This window comes from Chelonoidis abingdonii, chromosome 11 (genome assembly GCF_003597395.2).
Source record: "Chelonoidis abingdonii isolate Lonesome George chromosome 11, CheloAbing_2.0, whole genome shotgun sequence".
In the NCBI taxonomy this organism is placed as follows: Eukaryota; Metazoa; Chordata; order Testudines; family Testudinidae; genus Chelonoidis; species Chelonoidis abingdonii.
The window spans coordinates 7,883,997-7,906,175 of NC_133779.1; the positions used below are offsets into that span (position 1 = coordinate 7,883,997).

The 22,179-nt window shown below is 47.6% G+C and overlaps 3 protein-coding genes across 3 annotated transcripts in view; 2 read left to right on the forward strand and 1 right to left on the reverse strand.

Moving 5' to 3' along the window:
- LOC116835240 (scavenger receptor cysteine-rich domain-containing protein DMBT1-like) overlaps positions 1-22,179 on the reverse strand; it is a 633,172-nt gene that overhangs the window by 330,088 nt on the left and 280,905 nt on the right. The gene's annotated exons all lie outside the window — the stretch shown is intronic.
- Positions 1-22,179, forward strand: part of LOC116835294 (scavenger receptor cysteine-rich type 1 protein M160-like) — a 225,170-nt gene that overhangs the window by 78,433 nt on the left and 124,558 nt on the right.
- Positions 2,970-10,296, forward strand: LOC116831206 (scavenger receptor cysteine-rich domain-containing group B protein-like). The gene is made up of 5 exons (XM_075070507.1): positions 2,970-3,015; positions 3,822-4,151; positions 4,646-4,975; positions 7,970-8,083; positions 9,410-10,296. The coding sequence occupies exons 1-5, from the start codon at positions 2,970-2,972 to the stop codon at positions 9,604-9,606; spliced, it is 1,017 nt and encodes a 338-aa protein (XP_074926608.1). The 3' UTR covers positions 9,607-10,296.

The window sequence follows — 22,179 nt, forward strand, 5'->3', positions numbered from 1 at the left end:
TTTGTTGCTGCCTAGGCGGGGTCCTTAAGGTGCTGTCGAGGCTGGGTTGAGTTGATTCCCATGACATGCCTTGATGAGGTTGAACTGCCCCTCTGCTCTGGAGAGAGTTTCGCTGGGCTTTTAATTTAAGCCCATGAGGATACATTTTTCAGCCTCATAACTATATACCACGAATTTAGTAACCTATAACATTAACTGAACAATTACTGCCACAAACAATTCTATAACATCACTATAACACGTGATATGAACCTTGCGAAGACACCCAATATGGACAAACTTTGCATTGGATACCGCACCAATCATTTTTTAAGGGATGAACATGCTTGGTTGCTGTGTGATCCTGTGGAGGTTACAGAGCATCACAGATACCTTTCTTTGTGTTTGTCAAATCTAGCAGTGAAAAATGTTCTTAAAATGCAACTATCATGTTAGTGTCATCATCCCGAGACTATCGTGTAACTGGAAAGATATGCAGATTCAGGTAATACATGCAGGAAATAGCACATTCTCCCCCCAGGATTTCAGTCACAAATTAAATTAACATATTGCTTTTGATCGAACATCATTAGCATGGGTAGTATGTTGTCTGGAATGGTTGTCATAGATAAAGGGGCATGTGAATGTTTAGCATATCTGGCACCGTAAAATACCTTGCAACGCAACTCTACAAAAGTGCCATGCAAAATGCCTCTTCTGATTTCGGGTGACACTGCAAATAAGAAGCAGGCCAGCGATTATCTCCTGTATTGTAAATAAACTTGTTGTCTGAGCAAGTGGCTGAACAAGAAGTAGACTAGAGGATGTGTACGCCTCTATGTTTTCCATTTTTTTTCCTGAGTTCATTACGTAACAAAAAAAAATTCTACATTTGTAAATTGCGCTTTTACAATAAGAGATTGTCCGCACCCTTACTTGTATAGATGAATTTGCAAAATACTATTCTTTCCAAACTATTCTTACCATTTACCATAACCATATCCATAAAAGCCCTTTAATCTGACCACTGCACCAACAGAAGCTCCATAATCTCCATTCTGATCTTCCATTAAGCCAGTTATTAGTTCCCAGCTGTTGGGGCTGGCAGGTTGGACACAGAAGTTGAGCACAGGCTCTGAGGACTTTATGGGAAGGCTAGTATGCAGGAGGGTTGGGGTGTAAATGTCCGGAGGCCGCTCACTTCGGAGGGCCTCCCGAAGTGGCAAATGTCGCGCAGGATTCGCGATGTTCCCACACAGGTGCATCAGGCAACTCTGCGTTTCTGCACCCCCACGCTCCCCCTGACTGCGGAACAGCTCCCCCCATTGGCTGGCACCTGGCCAAGTGTAGCTAGGGTGGCGCCTGTGGTGAGAGTGTGCCAAGCTGCCTTCCGCACCTCCAACCTAGAGCAGTCGGACAAGCTGCTGCTTGCGTGGAGTTGCCCAAGTGAATGCGCCCCTGGATCTGGCACCCCACAGCCCCAAAATGTCTGCCCATCCCCCTCCCGCACACGCTGTCCTTCCCCCAAGGGGGAAACCCGTGCTCCACAGCCCCTCCCGCATCCCCAGCCCTGCATCCCCTTCGCGCACCCAAACTCCGTCCCCTCCTTATTACCTCATTTTCATTTTCCGGCACCCCCCCACTCCCTCCAACATGGCTGGATAAAGCGACTTAACTGTAATAATATTCAGTGAGAACTGACAGATTGTATTCTGTGTTGTAACTGAAATCAAATATTGAAAACCAGTAGAAAAATGATAAAATTCAAATAAATTTTAATTGTTTTCTATTGTTTAACAGTTCATTTAAAATTGTGATTAAGCCTGATTAATTTTTTATCACGGTTAATTTTTTGATTAATCGCAGAGTTAACTGCCCGATTTAATTGACAGGGAGTGTACCCCAAACAGCTTTGCAAGGGCTGTTCAGACCTGTCCCCCAGCATCACTAGTGATCAGAATGCACAAAACTTCCCCCTGAGTGTTTATTCCCTTGGCGTTTTAGCAGACGCTGGCATCTCAGAAGTGGCTCAGCTCGACTGCACACCAGTGATGCGCAAGTCACGGCGCTGGGGGGTCGAGGCTCACAAACCATCAGTGTTGGAAAAAGTGTGTATGACAGCTGGGACTTACAGGATGCCGGAGTCGTGTTGCAGGCAGCACTGGGTGTGACGGCTGTTTATCAGCCCCGGAGGGGCTCGATGGGGAGATCAGACCATGTCTGGCTGGATGACGTCAAACTGCACAGGGACAGACAGTTGCCCTCTCCGATTGCAGGCTCGGGCCTTGGGAGAGAATAACGGTACCCACGGAGAGATGCCGTGTTGTGTGCTCTAGGTAACTTCACGCCTCCATTACATAGTTGATGCCGTGCAGGAGAGCCTGTTGGGAAACTCAATAGAGCATGCTTTCCTGTCTAGTCATGCTGACTCAGTGCCCCACACGATTGTTATGACCTCACTGCAGAAGGGTATGTTGCTGTTGGAGAGCCATCTCTATTGTATCTAGTTTGTAGAAAATTGATAAGGGAAGCAATAAGAAAGCATGCGCAGCAGAGTAATGGCAACAAGAAAGGTTTTAATATATATTAAAGAAACAAAAGAATCGCTGACAATGATTATCGTGTCCATGCTTAGTTGGAATGGAGAAATATCAATACAATGCGAGAAAGAACAATTGTTCAATAAATATTTCATTTCTGTATTTGGAAAAACAGATACATATCAGTCTCACATTTGGTCGATGATAACAGCTCTGTCATTCCCATTATATATCAGGGGTATGAAACAGAACTACATAAGTTAGAGTTTAAATCAGGCAGGTCCAGTAATTTGGCATTTAAGGTTTTAAAACAGCCGAGGAAATAGCATGCGGACCGGTTAATGTATTTTCAGTTAAGTCTTGGTGCCTAGAAAGCCGTCCACAGCCTGGGAAGAAGCTAATGCTGTATGTGCCAATTTTTAAAAAGTGACATCGATCTCAGGCAAGGCAATGGGGCGACTGATATGGGAGTCGATCAATAAAGAATTAAAGGAGGGTAATGCAATTAATGCAAATAAACATAGTCTTGTCAAACTAACTTGATATCTTTTTTTGATGAGATTACCAGTTTGGTTGAGAAAAGTAATAGTGAAGATGAAATATACTTAGAGTTCTGTAAAGGCAGCAAAGAGTCCTGTGGCACCTTATAGGCTAACAGACGTATTGGAGGATGAGCTTTTGTGGGTGAATACCCACTTCGTTGGCATCCGACGAAGTGGGTATTCACCCACAAAAGCTCATTCTCCAATACATCTGTTAATCTCTAAGGTGCCACAGGACTCTTTGCTGCTTAAGCATTGGAACAATTTTCTAAACCATCTGCTCTAGGAATTGTTTCAGAGCAGTTCGATCTCGTGAGATTAGAAAGTTGGCAACCCTGCCCTCTTGCCATGGCTCAATGGGAACAGTGTTCCCTATGCTTTCCATGTCCAACACTGCTGAGTGTTCACTAAATGTAAAGCAAGTCAGGCTGCCTCCCCCGCCATGTGCCCACTCTGCTCTTCCTAAATGAGGAGCGTTGCCGGATTGTTGCATTAGTCATAGCGGGGCCTTGAGGGGTGTTTCTGGGAAGAGGAGGAATTGATTAATCAAGTCAAGTGTTTCTTTGGTGCGATCTGATTTACAAAGTCTTGTTTCTCTGAACACAGTAGAAACAAGCAACAGCTGGCAGTTCTCTTGTTTCAGTTTCCAGAGTCTGCCTCTCCAGCCAGTCCTGTGTCTCAAGGTGTTAAGCTTCCAATGTCACTAGAGATCAGATGCACAGGATCCTCCCTGAGTGTTTATTCCCTTGGGTGTTTGCAGACGCTGGCATCTCAGAAGTGGCTCAGCTCCGACTGGTGAATGGCCCGAGTCGCTGCACTGGGAGAGTCGAGGTGCTTCATAACCAGCAGTGGGGAACTGTGTGTGATGGCAGCTGGGGCTTGTCCGAGGCTGAAGTCGTGTGCAGGCAGCTGGGCTGTGGGACGGCGTTATCAGCACCACGTGGGGCTCGGTTTGGACAAGGATCTGACCGTGTGTGGCTGGATGAGGTTCAGTGCACAGGGGCAGAAGCTGCCCTCACCGAATGCAGGGCTAAGCCTTGGGGAGAGCATGGCTGTAACCCCGGAGAAGATGCCGGTGTTGTGTGCTCAGGTAACAAACAGGGTGGTAGGAGCCTGTGCTGCTGGAAGTGGGGTGGGGGCTCTGCAGAGGGTCAGCCTAGGTGTGTGTGTGTGTTTCTGGGTTTGTGTGTGATTGTCTGTGTACCTGTTTGTGGCAGTGTTTGTGCAGGTCTGTGTGTGAAGGGGTGCGCATGGGACAGTCTATGAATATTTGCATACATGTGCAGCAGTGCGTCTGAATGTGGCAGTGTGTGTGTTTGAGGCAATGTGCGGGTGTGCACAGGGACGAATGGGGGTTGTGCATGGGATTGTGTGTGTGTGTGTCTGCTTGTGTGGCATTGCGTGTAGGGGGGTGCAGTGTGCATGTGTGTTTGTGAGTGCGTGTGCACACACATGGATGGAGTGATATACAAATGGCTCCTCTCTGCTCTGTGCAGACACACACACCCATCCGCATGCCGTTCTGTGTATCCGGGCGCCTGGCGGGTGGGAACAGCCTCTCATGCCCTGTGCTTTGTGTTTCAGATCAGGGCCAGCTGAGGCTGCGGCTGACGAGTGGCCCAAGCCCCTGCTCCGGGCGAGTGGAGGTGCTGATTAACAACACCTGGGGTGCTGTGTGTGATGTCGGCTGGGGCCTGCCGGAGGCAGGGGTGGTGTGCAAGCAGCTGGGCTGTGGCATGGCGCTGTCAGCCCCGGAAGTTGCTCAGTTTGGCCACGGGGCTGGCGATGTCTGGCTGAAGGGCGTGAGCTGCTCAGGTCAGGAGTCTCTCATCAGCGAGTGCCAGCTGAGCCGGCTGGGTTCTGGGCTGTGTGACCGTGGCTCCGAGGCCAGCGTGGTGTGTGCCGGGCAGGCCGGTGAGTGCCCAGCGCTGTAGCCATGCCCATGTTCCTGCAGACACGGGGTGGGCGGGAGTGATGCCTTGGCCATGCCAGGGGGAGGCCGGTTTCCAGGGGGGCAGCGCCAGGGCTTCTGCCCACCACACTGAGGTTACTGGCTGTCCCTGAAGTTCCCACAGCCCTGCTCAGCCGGGGGCACCACTCCTGAGTTTCTGAGCAGTCTCCTCCACCACGAGGCTCCCTCTCCTGCCAGCCCTGGCTCTGGCGCTGGAGGCTGCTACCTCTGCAGGCAGACCCAGAGCACAGATCTGAGGGGCAGAGAGCCTGAGGGGTCTGGGGGAGGAGTCTGGGGGGCTGCGCCTAAGGGAGCAGCTGGGGAAGGGCCTCTGGGAGCTAGTATTCCCAACTCCCTCTGTAACCCATCCCCTCCACCCCCCACTCCTTGGGCTGGGAATGGTCCCTGGGGGCAGTAGTCAGAGCTCCCTCCAGCCCCACGTGTGTGATCTGTGTTGATGCGTAACCTGTGTTCAGGCAGGAGTCTGAGCTGGGACCCATGAGCCACCCCCAGCAAAGGGCCCTGCAGAGCTCCACATGCTGCCCTCCTCTGGCAGGGAGACAGGTCACTGGCCAAGGTCCTGAGGGGGATGGAGTCAGCTCTGTGTGGGGCTGTGGGATGGGGCAGGAAGGTGGCCTCAGGGTGGGGCTGTGGAGTGGGGGTCAGAGTTGGCCCCATAGGTGCTGTGGGGAGGGAGTCAGCTATGGGCAGTGGCGGATTATCCAATGGATCTTCTGGAGCCTGTGCCCAGGGGCCCCAGCCAATTAGGGGGGCCCGGAAAAATGAGTGCCCCACCCCCAGCAGAAATCTGCCACAGGGCAACAGAAGCCCAGAGCCATAGCAGAAGTGCCAGGTGAGAGGGGCAGGGGAAGCCCCCGTGCCCTGAGTTCAATTCCCGGCAGAAACACCGGGCAGGATGGGGGAAGCCCCAGCTTGGGTGACCAGGTGTTCAGTTTTTGACCAGAACACCTGCTTCAAAAGGGATCCTGGTGGCTACGGTCAGCACCGCTGACTAGGCCATTGACTGTCCGGTTGGTGTCGCCACGCAGCAGGGCTGGCAGACTCCCTGCGGTTCCCGGGAAGAAGCCAGCATGTCCCACCTCTGGCTCCTACATGTAGGGCAGGCAGGGGGCTCAGCATTCTACCCCCACCCCAAGCACTGCCTCCGCAGCTCCCATTGGCTGGGAACCATGGCCAATGGGAGATGCAGGTCCAGTGCCTGTGGACCGGGCAGCATGCAGAGCCTCCTGGCCGAGTCTCCATGTAGGAGCTGGAGGGGGGACATGCTGCTGCTTCCAGGAGCTGCTTGAGGTAAGCGCTACCTGGAGCCTGCACCCCTGACTCCCTCCCGGGCCCCAAACCCCTGCCCCTGCCCCAGCCCTGATCCCCCTCCCAGCCTCAGAATCTCTCGGTCCCAGCCCGGGACACCCTCCTACACCCCAAGCCCCTCATCTCCAGCCCCACCCCAGAGCCCACACCCCCAGCTGGAGCCCTCACTTTCCCCCGCTGTGCCCCAACTCCCTGCTCCAGCCCTGATCCCCTCCCACCCTCTGAACCCCTTGGTCCCAGCCTCACCCTCCTACACCCCAACCTCCTACACTCCTACAGCCTGACCCCAGAGCCCACACCCCCAGCCGGAGCCTGCACTCCCCCTTGTACTCCAACCCCCTGCCCCAGTCAGGAGCCCTCTCCTACCCTCTGAACCCCTGAGCCCAAGCCCAGAGCCCTCATCTTCACCCCAAATCCCTCATCCTGGGCCACACATCAGATCCTGCACCTCCAGCCACAGCCCATACGCCCCTGCCCCTCCGAACACGCCAGCCGCCTGAGCCAGCCAGGTGAAAATAAGCAAGTGAGTGAGGGTGGGGAGAGCGAGCCATGGAGGGGGGGAGGATGGAGTGAGTGGGGGCGGAGCCTCTGAGAAGGGGCGGGGCATGAGCAGGGCCTCAGAGGAGGAGCAGGGCAGGGAGCAGGGCAAGGATGTTCAGTTTTGTGCGAGTAGGAAGTTGGCAACCATTGCAGCCCCAGGACTGGAGGAGTGCTCACTCCCCACTGCAGCCCCGGGACTGGAGGAGTGCTCACTCCCCACTGCAGCCCCGGGACTGGAGGAGTGCTCACTCCCCACTGCGGCCACGGGACTGGAGGAGTGCTCACTCCTCACTGCAGCCCCAGGACTGGAGGAGTGCTCGCTCCCCACTGCGGCCCCGGGACTGGAGGAGTGCTCGCTCCCCGCTGCGGGCCCGGGACTGGAGGAGTGCTCGCTCCCCACTGCAGCCCCGGGACTGTGGCGGGGGGACAGAGCTTCTCCGGCCTTGGAGCTGCAGTTGGGGGGAGGGCAGAAAGGAGCAAATGGATTGTGGGGCTGCAGTGGGGTTGGAATGGATCAGGACTGTGGGTGGAACATGGGCAGGGCTGCAGGCGGAAGAGGTAGGGAGGGGCCCCCACTTGTTCTGACCCAGGGTGCCAGGAAACCTTAACCTGCCTCTGGCTGTGGGGGAACCTGTGGGGTAGAGTGATCATATTTCCCAAAGGGAAAATGGAACATCACATGGGGCTAGCCCAAGCCCTCCCCACCACTGTGCAGCCGCTCACCCGAGTTCTGCCAGCCCCCTCATGCCAGGCAGGGCTGGCGTCGCTACTCACCCGAGCCCTGCCTGCCCCACACCTGACTGCTGCCTCTCCCCCTGCACAGAGCTGGCATTGCCATCTGCCCCCCAATGTTCCTCTGCACCCCACTTTGTGACAAATGCCCACTATTGCCAAAAAAGTCTGGATGGCTGGGACTGGGCTTATAAAAGGGACTGTCCCGGCCAAAATGGGATGTATGGTCACCCAGGGGAGTTATGGGGCAGGGGAGGGAGTCAGCTTTGGCGGGGGGCTGTGGGTAGAGATGGAGTCGGTCTCAGGGGCTGTAGGGCAGAGATGGGGCACAGCTCATTGTCTGGCTCTTTCCCCAGGCCTTGGGATACTCTACTATGTGCTCCTCGGCCTGGGTGCCCTCGTGGTGCTGATCTGTGTGGCCCTGCTCTGCTGGAGGATGTGTCGGAACAGAGCCGCTGGGTACCCCCTGGGTAAGAGCCCTGGATCCCCGCAGAGGAGGGGAAGTGGGGGCTGAGACAAGGGCTGCCCTGCCGTCCTAACCCAGGAATCCAGCCCCAGCTGCAGCCCAGCATCCCTGAGCTGCAGCCCAGTGCCCTGTCCATGCCCTGGGCTGCCTCCCTGCATGGGGATCTTCTGCTCTCACAGCTGCTGGGGTCTCTGCTCTAACTGCCATGCACAGGCCCACTGTCCCGGCCCATGGGTGCCCCGTCCCTACAGCCCTGCCCTGGTAGTGGGGTCCCATTCACAAGGTGCCCTGGCATACTGAGTGAGGGGGGCTGGGGGTGGCTAGGGTTGCCAGGCGTCGGTTTTTTGACTGGAAAGTAGGTGGCGCAGCAGGCCTAAGGCAGGCCTCCTCCCTGCCCTGGATCTGTGCAGCTCCCCAGAAGTGGCCACCATTTCCCTGTGACCCCTAGGCACAGGGGTGATCAGGGAAATTCCACATGCTGCCCCTGCCCCCAGCGCTGGCTCCGCAGCTCTCATTGGCCGGGAACCAAGATCTATGGGAGATGTGGGGGCAGTGCCTGCTGGCGCAGGCAGCACGCCCCGTTCAGAGCCACCTGGTGGCTGCGCCTCTGCCTCAGGGCCTGACATGCCGGCCGCTTCTAGGAGCAGCGTGGAGCCTGCCTTAAGCCCGCTGCACTTCCGGCTGGGAGCTCCCTGAGGTAAGCACTGCCTGGCCGGAGCCTGAACCCCGAACCCCCTCTTCCAGTCAAACCCCCTCCCGCAACCTCTCTCTCCAAGCTTGTACCCACACCCCAACCCCCTGCCCCAGGTCGGAAAACCCTCCTGCACCCTAACTCCCTCTAAGACCTCGCAGCCCCTCCCACACATCAGCCCCCTACCCCAGCCCTGAGCCCCCTCCCACATTCCAAATCCCTTGGCCCCAGCCTGGAGCCCCCTCCTGCATCTCAAACCCCTCATCCCCAGCCCCATCCCAGAGCCCACATACCCAGCCAGAGCCCTCACCCACTCCCACACCCCAACCCCTTGCCCCAGCCTGGAGCCCCCTCCCACACTCTGAACCTCTCATTTCTGGCCCCACTCCAGAGCCTACACTCCAGCTGGAACCCTCCTGCCCTCCCTCACCCCAACCCTCTGCTCCAGCCCAGTGAAAGTGAGTGAGGGTGTGGGAGAGCAAGTGATGGAGGGACTGGGGCTGGAGGGAAGGGGGGCCTCAGAGAAGGGGCAGGCATGGGACCTCAAGGCAGGGGGTGGGGCAAGGGTGTTTGGGTTTTGTGCAATTAGAAAGTTGGCAGCCCTAGCCTGGGCACTTCACCCTGTCCTCTTGCTTGCAGGCCATGTGCACATGGAGGAGCTGTGGGCTCCAGGGACCCCGGCCTGGCCCCAGGAAGCAGCAAATCCAGAGCCTGCCATGGAACTCGACAGCAAGATGATCCAGCAGTGCTGTGAAAGCCGCATGCCAGCCGGGCTGGGCTGGGCTCAGCCTGCAGTGAGAGACGAGCCAGTGGGATCCTGCCCAGAGCAGCCCTAGAGCTGCCAGCTGCCTGGGCTGTGGGAACTCTGCTGGGGCTTGTCCAGGGGCTGGGGCTGCTGGCTGGAGGTCTCAGCTCCCCCATTACCTGGGAACGTTCAAGGTACCATGTGAGGAGTGGTTGCTGCCTGTAAAGAACTGAGTCATGCATGGACATGTGACATGCCCATGTGACTCCAAACTCCATCTTGCTGCTGTGATTTTCCACAGTGAGAGCAAAGGGGTGTCCTTCCACAGGGCAGAGGCTATAAAAGGCCCTAGAAACCCCTCCATTTTGTCTTCAGTCCTGCTTCTGACCTCTGGAGGAAACTTACTACAAACTGAAGCTCTGAACAAAGGACTGAATGACCCATCCCAGCAGGGGATGTTCTCCAGAGACTTGATTTAAACCTGCAGTTTATTCCATCACTGCTACAAGCCTGAACCAAGAACTTTGCCATTATTATATGTAATTGATTCCATTTAACCAATTTTAACCCCCATCTGTATTTCTTTCTTTTTATGAATAAACCTTTAGATTTTAGATTCTAAAGGTTTGGCAACAGTGTGATTTGTGGGTACGATCTGACTTGTATATTGACCTGGGTCTGGGGTTTGATTCTTTGGGATTAGGAGAATCTCTTTGCTTTTACTGGGGTGTTGGTTTTCATAACCATTCAGCCCCATAGCAAGTGGCACTACTGGTGATACTGGGAAACTGGAGTGTCAGGGAATTGCTTGTGTGACTTATGGTTTGCCAGTGGGGTGAGACCGAAATCCTCTCTGTCTGGCTGTTTTGATGCCTTATAGTAAAGGACCCCCAGCCTTGGGCTGTAACTGCCCTGCTCTAAGCAATTTGTCCTGAACTGACGCTTTCAGTTGTGTCCCGCCAGAGGCAGCATCGTTACAGATTCTCTTTTAAAAAGGTTGTTTTGTGTGTAAAACTGCTCTGTAAATGACAGTGGGGAAACATGCTGCTTCAAATATGCCACATGCTCCTCTCTCCCCTTACTAGTTACTCATTGGTTCATGTTGACACAGGGCTTCTGTCTTTTTACACTTCACTTCTTATTGAAACAGGCACTTATGTAAATATGGGTCATCTATAGTGACATTTCCCTCTACGCTTTAAATGTTCAGAAAGTGTTAAGATAAATTATTCTTTTGCTGACGGGAGAGAAAGGCCAATCTGTAACTCCCTCCTTCATGCAGTTACAGAATTACTGCTTCTCTTTTGTATTGTAAAAGTTGGGGCAGGGTATTATATTAACCCCCCAAATCTTCATTCTTTACAAAGGATATTCTGTATGTTTGTGTTTTAAATTAAAAGTCTCCTTATAGCTAAAGTCAGTATGGTCTAATTTGCCAATAAATATCAAAGACCATAAAATTAGATTACTTCAAGTTAATGGAATAAGGGAAATTGGTATAAAGATTAGTCATAACTTTCATAAGGGGCTTTCTACCCTTTTTAAAGACAAATGCTAAAGGTTTTATGTAAAAAGAGGTAATTTAATTCCTGGTATAAAAGTCAAAAGAAATAATGATGTCTGCTAAATGTACATACCTTTGGGAAATAAAGACATCTACACACATGCACCTTTTCATTGATGTTTTAAAAGTTCATTTGTTAAAACTTTACTTGGTTTAACAGCATTTAGATTTTTAAAAAGTTAAGTAAGAGAAATGGTGTGGAGGAGAACTAGCATCCTTATCTCTGGTAAAATGTGTTATTAACTCTTTTATATACACTGGTTTTCTTTTAAGTGAGACTGTTTGTGTTTTGTATATAGTGTGTAAATCTAAAGCTTTCTTTGCAGTTTACAAGTAATACGTTTTTAGAGCAGGTTTCGTTTAGGCAACACTTTAAAAAGCAAGCGAACACAATCGGTTTAGAGGCAGGTCTGTTTCTACAAGAGCTTATGTACCGTTGTTTCATTCGTTAAAGACTTGCTCAGCAGAAGAGGGGAATGTTTTATCAATAACTGCACCTCTTGGCACATCCTGATTGGTTCAGGAAAATACAATTCTATGACATGTCTAAAGAAGAGCCTCTGATTGGCTATTCTTTAGCCCATAAAGTGCGTGTGCAGCCCTCCAGGCCTTCCGGTGTCCTCACAGATCTGTTCTACCGCTCATGCTTATGGTGTGGCCGGTGATGCAGCTGCGTGGTGGCCAGCTCCCCAGTCCCCGACACTGCCAAGGCTAAGACGGTGGCCCTGCCACCCTCTGGTGTTCAGACAGCAGGGACATCCTGGCTGGCTCCCTCACCCCCAATTGCCGGGAGTTTTGAGGCACTGCTGCTAGAACAAGGGAGCCTTGTCTGTGCCTACTGCGGGTCAGCTCCCTGACTCCACCAGTCTCTGGCGTCTCAAGCATGGTTTTCTTTCTGCAGGCTGGTGATAGGCACCCAGAACCCATGTGCCCTCTGAGCATCCCCTGGCAGTGGCACTCACAGTGTTCCTAGCTCAGCCCTTCCCAAAGGATCAGAGCACCAGCAAGCCAGTTCCACCTCTCCCACTGCCCAGCACATGGCCCTTAGAGACGTCTCTAGTAAAAACAAGAGGAAGTTTATTTAACAAAGAGCAGAGATTCCAGTAATAGCAGGTAGCACAGGTGCTGACCCTGCAGATGCTCTGGGGCTGGAGTACCCATGGGGAGAAAAAAGTGGTTGCTCAGCACCCATCGGCAGCCCCGTGGATCAGCACCTCCCACCCCCCCACAGTGCCTCCCACCTGCCAGCAGCCCCACTGATCACTCCTCCCCTTGCCCTCCCATGCCTCCAGCGCATTGGGGATCAGCTGTTCAGTGGTGTGCTGGAGGTGCTGGGAGGGAGGGGCTGGGAAGAGATGGGGCAGAGGTGGGGGCTTGGGGAAAAGGTTGGAGTGGGGAGTGAGGCCTGGTGTGGAGTGGGGGTGGGAAGATGGGGGGTTTGGGGGAAGGAGTGGAGTGGGCGTGGGGCCTGGAACGGAGTGGGGACATGGCCTGGGGGTGGAGCGGGGGTGAGAAGATGTGGGGGGCTTGGGGGAAGGGGTAGAGTAGGGGTTGAACACCCCTTGGGAACAGAGAAAGTCGGTGCCTATGGCAGATAGAGAGAAGTATTGGAAACAAAGGGATACGTATCGAATGAAATCAGAACCCGCTCCTAGAACCTAGTATTGCTCACGGCGTTTTTGAGCCTAGTGGGCTGGGATCCTTTTTTCATGGTACCAACTGTGCTCTCAGCTTGTCCCCTTAGTAAAGGACGCAGCGTGTAGCTCTACCTAGTTATAGCCCAGCAATCCGTTGTCTTCCCTTGGAAACAGGACCCCTCCTGCTGGTTCATGTCTTTCCGCCAATTCCCTCTCTGGATGGTCTCACAACCCCTTGGTCAGCATTCAGCTCAGCGGGTGCCCACTGCGAGCCATACAATACTCCCTGGACATGTAGCCTGACAGATAGATAAACCCCCCTGGTCTGAAAGAAAGCTGTGTCTCGCTGTTTGGTGACTGGCCCCACGTTCCAGACCTTAAGAACACGCTGTTTGGTGTAGATCCATAACACCTTACCTATTACCTGTACAGACCTCTCACGGTGAGCACCATGACACAGGCTTTCCCTAGGGTGACACTCTTTCCAGCCATTGAATCATGTTATACCCTTCTCTGCTAAATTGAAAAGCCCATTATTAAATATGTGTTTCCCATGCAGGTATTTATAGACTGTGATCAAATCATCCCTTAACCTTCTCTTTGTAAGCTAACTAGATTGATCTCCCTGAGTCTATCACAATGAGGCAGATTTTCCAATCTTTTAATCATTCTTGTGGCTCTTCTCTGCCCCCTCTCCAATTTATCAACATCTTTCTTGAATTGTGGACCCCAGAACTGGACACAGGATTCCAGCAGCAGTCACATCAGTGCCAAATACAGACGTAAAATAACTTCCCTGCTCCCATGCAAGATTCCCTTGTTCATACATCCCAGAATCACATTCGCCCTTTTGACCACAGTGTCGCAATGGCAGCTCTTGTCCAGCTGATTATCCACCACAACCTCCAAATCTTTTTCACAGTCACTGCTTCCCAGCAGATAGTCTCCCAACCTGTAAATATGGTCTGAGTTCTTTGTTCCTAGATGTATATTTACATTTAACCATGTTAAAACACAGATTGTTTGCTTGTGCCCAGTTTACCAGTCAATCCAGATCACTCTGTATCAGTGACCTGCCCTCTTCATTATTTACCACTCCCCTAATTTTGTGTCATTTGCAACCTTTATCAGTGATGATTTTATGTTTTCTTCCAGTTCATTGATAAAAACATTAAGCTGATCCTTGCAGGACCCCATTGGAAACACATGATTCCCTGTTTATGGTTACATTTTGAGACCTATTAGTTAGCCAGTTTTTAATCCATTTAATGTGTTTCATGTTAATTGTATGCAGTATTGTTGTAGCCATGTTGGTCCCGGGATATTAGAGAGACAAGGTGGGTGAGGTAATATCTGTTAGTGGACCAACGTCTAAGCTTTTGAGTTTACCCTGACCTCTTCTTCAGGTCAGGGAAATGGACTCAGAGTGTCACAGCTAAATAAAAGGTGGAACAGATTGTTTAGCATAAGTCTTTTATACATATTCTAGGGACCATTCTAGATGTTAATTTTATATCATTCTAATGTTTTAATTAAAATGTTGGTCTGTAATAGTCTTCAGGAAGATGTTTGATTTAAGTATATTACGTCAACACTGTTACCTTTGTCAACCTGTAGCCTTTTATTTTATTTAAAGTGAATTTTGTAGTGTCGTATTACAACCCCAGGGGTTCGGCTCAGGCGGCTACAGATTCAAGCTTAATAGAGTAAAAGTCACCATTGCTACTTGCTTCAGATTTAGAGTCTCTAGGAACACATAAAGATGAGGATAGTGACCACACATGCATTCACACGTACAAAGTCTTGTCTATTTTACAAATTTTATTAAAGTTACAATTAAAGTTACGATTACCCAACCATATAGAAAGTCTATACACACCTATGCACAAGTCACAGCTGTAATTCTACTCACATCCTAAACAACAGTGTTAGAGTGTGATGGGTCTCTCATGGATTGATCATCAGTAGATGAATGATTCCTGCTGGAGTTTCCCAAGGGGAGCTCAATTTTTCTGTTCTGGGCATCCTCTTTTATGATGTAATTCTGTCTATACCTGCATTCGGCGAATGTCCAAAAAAGTGTCAACCCTCTTTTTCCCTTGTTAATCTGATGTCCCCTAGAAACGTAAGGGACCCCGATTTCTCTTGTAGAGTCTCTTTATTCTCATTATCACTGACACACAACCTGTATCATGTGACACATGTTGGAGACAGATGTGCCTTTACAATATTTTTGTGATTTAAAATTAATCTTCCAGCTAATTTTTTGCAATATTATTACTTGGTACCTGTTTCCCCATAACTGTAGGGCATCAGGTTAGTCTTTGATCACTTATGTCAGCATTTCTTAGCTCCAATGCCTAAAATAGCTAAGCTAAAATATTTCATGCCTCAGCCTACAGGCCTTGCATTTCAACCCTACTTAGATACCAAATACATGATCATTCCCTCTACATACTAATCAATCTCACATTTCTATAGTCCTACAATTTAATTCTATTTAGCACACAATGATTATTTAGAACATAACATGTTAGTTAATTATAATATCACACAATAAATGAACAATCAACTACCATCATTGGCTACATCTCCCCCCATCCCCTTGACAGGGTGTGTTATCTCACTATCAAAATGATAATTAGATAGTAGGATTCCTGCACATACATATTACATGCCAGTATACAGCAATGATTAATACAGTTGTGCACATCGTGAGGATACTACGCACAGTAATTCATTCCTTTCATTCAGTTTGCATTCCTCTTGGTGCAGTGAATACTTTACGTGAGTTGCTACTGTCCAAAATTTCAGACAGTGCTTGGTTTGCCTTATTTATGTCATTCCCAATTTTGATTAAATGTGAATCTTTTCTTTTTTACAGTTGTTCTAGCTGTAAAGTTAATTGTGGTATCCATGAAGCACTTTGTCTAATCAGATTCTGATAACCTGAGTTGCTGAGAATAACAGTTTCGTTTTCAAAAACAGATACCGGAGTTATTGTCGTGTGCCCAGTAACTGTGGGTACCTGTTGCTTAAAACAAACAGTTGGATTTGTGACCATACATCTAAGATGACCCGAATAGAATTCCTTGTGTTAAGTTACTACACAGCACTGTTACTTTTTGTCATGGAGCACACATTCCATAAGAGATCTTCGTTTGGTTAGCTGCACTGAGCATGATACCAGTCTTGCATTGCCATTGGTACCTTTCCAGCTGGCCACACAGTGGGGTCTTTACTTCAAACACATTATACGCACAGATCCATTGATGCCCCTGTCACGGAGTCCCCGGGCGATGCTCTGGAATTGCTCCCCACAAAGCCAGTCAGGACTTTGGGGAACCTCCTCTCCCTCGGAGCAGACTTGTTCAGGGCAAGAAGCTCACACGTCTTCACCTCCTGGGTCTCTCCTAAAAAACCTATACAATACTAACTATAAAAAATATTTGAAGATAATATAAAATATGAACTATAAAGGAAAATTTTAAAAGAGAGAAATAGGAACTACAAAAAAAACACAATAATTATAATAGAAAAAGATAGATTGGGGATTAAAATAATCAAAATTGAATAAAAAAAGTTTGGGATCCAATAAAATAACTACTTAGATGGAGGAAGGAGGATTTTATTCCCAATTTAAAATCGGGATTATTTGATAGTTGGGAAGATCAATTGAAAATGTTTATAGAAAAAAAGAATAACTATTTGGAACATTAATGATAAAATAGATGAAAAAAATGAATAAAAAAAAAAATAATGATGAAACTTAATAATAAAACCAAAGAAATATAGAATAAACACAGTCGATTGGTAGACATTAACATTTTTTAAATATTAATTCTATAAAGGAATCTAACTTTTAATAAGAAGAATTATTTTCAAATTAAATTCATTTAAAGACTGTAGAATAAAAAAGACTGGAAACGAAAAAATCAGTGGATATAAACTTAGAAGTGAATAGCTTGATTGATAGGAAAACAGGAAATTTAATAAAGGGACATCAATTATTATGTACAAACGAATATAGATGGACATTATATATTTAATTAATATAAAATTATTTAAATGAAATGAAGTAATAAATTTAAAAATAAATGAGAAATAAAAAAGAATACAGATTATAAAAAATATAGATACAAAACTAGGAGAAAAAGCATTAGCTATACATCATCTTAGCAATATCTCAACTATCGTGAGATGACTTATTCCACCTCCGAGTTTGATTCTAGAGGATCTGACTGTCCATTTCCATTAATATAAGGAATTGGGGTTCTGACTTTATAACTAAATCCTGCCATGGCAAAAACCAGCTGCGCCTTTTTGTAAATGTTTTGGGTGGATAGTGATTGCTGAAGTACACCGTGTGTACGATTCATATACTCTGAATTCTAATCTGATCTAGGTTGGACGAGGCAGCTCGTCTCAGAAAAGGAGTGTTCAACATATCTTCATGCTGACCCCAAGCTGACACTCAAAGACTTAATGGGACTAGACAAGATACATCTATTTCCAAACAAGGAAAGAATGATTGCTGCACAAATGAGATTTGTTGTCATGTAATATCGCTACCAGGACTCATTTACGCACAAAGTAGAATATTCGTACTTGACACCAAGCAATTGGGTTGGTAAGTGAAAACTGGAGCACGAACCCCACCTTTTGAAGAGAATCAGAGACAGACCTTTGTCCTCAGAGGAATCAACTTTTGTCACCTACTAGAGATCCCACTCGTACTAGCTGCCTCATCATACATCTAAGCCATTCTGGATTTCCAGAGGACATAAGTACCCCTTCTTTGTTAGTATTGCAGCTTTAACTGATTGATCATTCTTTAATATTGTGGTTTCAATATTTTTCCAAACCTAGCTACCTCTCCCCTGAGGGATCTCTTAAGCACAGTTCTCTGAGCCACATGGGATTCTGCAATATAAAGCAGAGCAATGACCTCATTGATCCCATAGGAGGTCTTGAACACATAGACTGATTCAGAGTGGAAGTAGAATTCGCAATTATTCCACATCTCCTCCTCCCATGTATACTTTCATTGCTTGAGAATGCGGTAATATTCAATTGAGAATCTCTCTCTTGTCTTTCTATTGAACATCATCAGTAACTATGAGTTACGCTGTTCCTCTTGGACCTTTTCCTCATCTTATATGAACCTAGAGACAGAAGGAAGAGGACAGTGAGTTCCCCTAAAAATTTTCTAAGCATCAAGATAGAATGCGTTACTATTCGCCTTCCCCTCCTTCATACATCATCTCTAAGGTTCTACTGTACTAATGATCTTCACCTGTTCTGTCATTTGCAGACCCTTTCCTTTGAAGGAGTAGATTCTTTTGGTCAGAATGCAAATCTAAGCCTTGCATAAAGCGTCACACCGCTGTCACATTGTTAATTTGAATTAGAGCTACTCTTCCAATGCACAGCTAATTTTCTTTAAGAATTCTTTCAATGTAACAGTTATTTCAGTGTCTTAAACACATGGCCACTCGAGTAGGCAATACATCCACCTACAGCTGTTGATTAATACCTGGGAACTCACATTCATCTGATTCGATCATCGTCTACACTAAAGTATAACGGGGGCAACTAAACTTCGACAGCTGATTTCTACCTGAGAATCCAGTCGCTCAGTCTTATAGCACCATTTATAGACAAGACTAGAAAGTTTGTTTTTGGTCTAGATGGGAAAGTAGAGGCATAGTTTGAACTTATTAACCTCACATTATTCAACAATTAAAAAGCCCGACACATCATAACTAGATCATGAAGCTGAGATGACTAGAAGATTTCACAGCTTCTTCACCAGCACTGATAAAAATGTCATGCCGTGCGGTGAGGAAATCCTCCGAGGATGGGGAATAAGCTCCCAGCACGCTTGGAGTTTGCAAATTCCAAATGGTACCGTCTACACTGGCACTAATTAACATGCGAACTTGAATAGTCGAGGGCTATTTTCACACCCGAGTTGAGTAAACTGCACACTTTAATCATGTTAGACACAGCCCAGGAAGACATACTAAGTTTAATAAGTGATACAGACAATTATGCTCTCTTGCAATCAACATATGTTAGCAAGAGGACCACTGTCTTAGTCTTATTTCCTCTGTATGATATTCTAAGAATCTGGTGTTTACAGCTAGATTTGGAAAAAAGGCGTCATCTCAGAGCTCATCTTCTCTGAGTGTATACCTTAGGAAGGGGAAACAAGAGCAAGACATGGAGATAGGTGGGGAGCCCTCTTTTCAGGACTTTCCATGAGATGCAGACAGTCAGTTTTTAGTTCTGGCATATCTTCCTAAGAAGCAATGTGTTATAGGTGCTGACAGGAAGAGCTGTGATAGCCTAGTTATTTTCCTGAACAACGTCATTTGGGAATGGCACCGTAATTCGCCAGATTTTACATGTTGAGGCCTCTATGAACGAATCAACAATTTAACAGGAACACATTTACACTGACTCAAACGCAGCCCTCCAACCTTAGCATGGCTGTCCCTTGGGATACTGCCCCTCAACGTGATACTCCTTTGTGAATGTTCGCTGTGGAAATACTATACTGCTCACGAATGGCATCTTAAAATTTTGCAGAGCATACTGTTCTCACATAGCAGACATGTACTGCCATCTATGGGTTGCCTGATGGCTTTTGGAAAGATTAAATACTGAAAAAACTTGGCTGTTTTGGTCTCTCCCACATATCAGTAATGGAATTCGCCCTAAGCTCATGGAAAATGTTGCAACCTAAAATTCAATATTGCTTCTATAAAATGCATTATTACGAGACAACTAATCCAGATCCAACAAGTACAGGTGTAGCAACCAACAGACTTGAGTTTCCTTGATTTATGTCGATGGAATCCTCATATACCCAGAGCACTACGCACTTACACCTGCAGCACTGAGCTGCCAAAGTGAACCACGTCATTCAGCGTTCTTTATACAATTTAGATCCATCATGACAATACCAGTCATGCATTCCCAGGTAGAGGTGGTTGCTCAGTCAGAATAGTACTGCTATGATCACTCACCGCCTGCATAGCTATAAAAATGAGCTTTTGAGCTTTTGGTTGGTTTCCCCTAAGATGCACTAGTATTGGAACTCCTATTGGCGTTAACATTTATAATTTTCTAGTGTGAAACCACCGTGTTTTCTTGCTGCTACCTCTTACTAACACCATCATATTGGGTAAACATATGGCTTTTCATTCTTCAAAGCTAATACTGGTGTTTTTTTTTGGTATTGCCCAACCTATCACTATACATAAATGTTGAATAGGTTAAACAGTATTTAGTGGCATTCGCATATACAAAATACTCAGTATCCCAAACGACTGAAGAGGCTGCAAAGCTCTATAAACTGAAGGGTGACTGTGCAACATAATGCACAATCATATTATAAATGCAAGTGAATGCAACAATGAAACATAATCCCAATACACATTAATGAGGTGTCTAAATTAGCTGTTCACCTCAAGAAATTTGATCTTGTGGAAGTTCTCTGAACATCAGACTCACTGTGCACGCATGTCAAAAAGCAAGATTTAATCTCATAACATAAGACATAATAGACAGAAATATATGCCTTTTAATCCATGTTCCCAACTGTGGATATGCGTGGATGTGCGTCGCCCATCTCAAAAATATATGGGAAATAGAAATGAAAGAAAACACATTACTAGGGTTTAAGGCATAGAGTTAAGATAACTGGAGTATTTAGTATAAAAGACGACTAATGAGGGAGATAGAGTCTTAAAATCATTGACTTGTTGGAGAAGTAAATAAGAAGTTTATTTACTTGTATAACTCAAAACGGGACTCAAATAAATTAGTACAGCAGTTAAAAACAAACAAAGCAAGTATTTTCCCTCACAACGTCCAGTCAATTGTTTGGATACTTTTCCAGAGCATGTTGAGCCAAGCTATACAGGTACAAAATAGGTAAGTTCAAGAGGAGGATAGGTCCATCAATGGTATTGCAGGCAGAGGTTTCCAGTCTCTCTTGCAGAGCTGGAATGCGCACTGGGAGTATATTGATAGAGATTCCATTTCTGTTCTTCCATCTAGGACTGCATGACCCTGCCGGGAAGCGATCCTTAAGATACCTTTTCTTACCCAGTATGTCGCTTTATTAACGTCCAAAGAGACTGCCTTCAGCATGCGGCTCTCCTTTCTGTTCTCTCAAGCTCATTGCTCTTAATCTCTCCTCGAGGACGTTTGCCAAAACACATTAGAGCCAAGCCTTTACACAGCATACTTAAGAAAGAAATTCGGAGTGTAAAGTGGCTCCATTTGCCAGTCAGTTGATTTGGCTTCTCTGTTACAGGTCCAAATTCCCAGTTTTCTCCAGGGTACGCAAGCGTTCATATCAGCAGACTAAGAGAGCAATAGAGATTAGACAAAGATCCTGTGACCTTAATATACTTACAACTTTCAGCGTGAGCTTTTGGTGGACCCATTGGTTGATGCATGTAGTTGAAATATTCAGGTCAGAGATGCTGCCAGCGAGGGGCTAGAGAATAACAGGTGTTCATCAGGAGGATAGGAAGACCTCTTCTTACTGAGTGTGAAGAAACCAAGGAGAGAAAACGTTTTGGTAACATGTTACCATATAGTCCTGATGGACCTGCCTCTAGAATCTGATATGAAAGCAATGCAGAGATCGCTAAAACACTGGAAGGAAATAAATTAACAAGTGCAGAATCAGCGCAGATCGCTGTTCTGACTATAGCAGTAAAAGCTCCTCAGTATATCATAGTGGTTCACCTTGGCTGGCCTGAATATTGTTTGCACTCCTGTGTTCTACCTTGATATTCTCGAGCAGCTGCTCCTGTCTCGGATGAAGACGGATGTTGACATCGTGTCATCTTCCTCTGGCTTATCCAAACCACCTGCTCATTGGACTACCTTTCGAAACCATCTAGAGTCAAAGAATGAATTAGAGCAAGAGAGCCAATTACTGATTGAGATGGCCTGCAAGCACAATATTCTGTCCTCATTTGCAAAGGACTGAGGAACAGCGTCACTACTCAAACAGTCTTTGGTCATTACTTTGAGCGGGAACCCCTCGCTCCTATGCCCCGCTCTCCAGACCTCCATGTTTAGCCCGTCACCCTCCTACCCAACATTCTCCTCTACCTACCTTTCTGCTGATGCGAAATATTCTTCTCAGCAGAAACACTTCATTTTACATGCCAGCTATCCATGGAGCAACGTACACCTGTCAGGGGAGAGCCCAGTAGCACGGGAAGCGAAGAGTACTTGGGTTCATCCATCGACAAGAGCACTTAAATCCTACATGCCTTGACAACCCAGACTACACCTCTTAGAAACCAGAGCTACCGTAACGGCAATAAATTGGTAGCAGATAAATCCTATGCTTTTCAATACCAAGCTTTACTCTCTGGGAAGGCAAACGATATGGATTGCAGAGGGCGACTCCATGCTGCTCTATGTGATA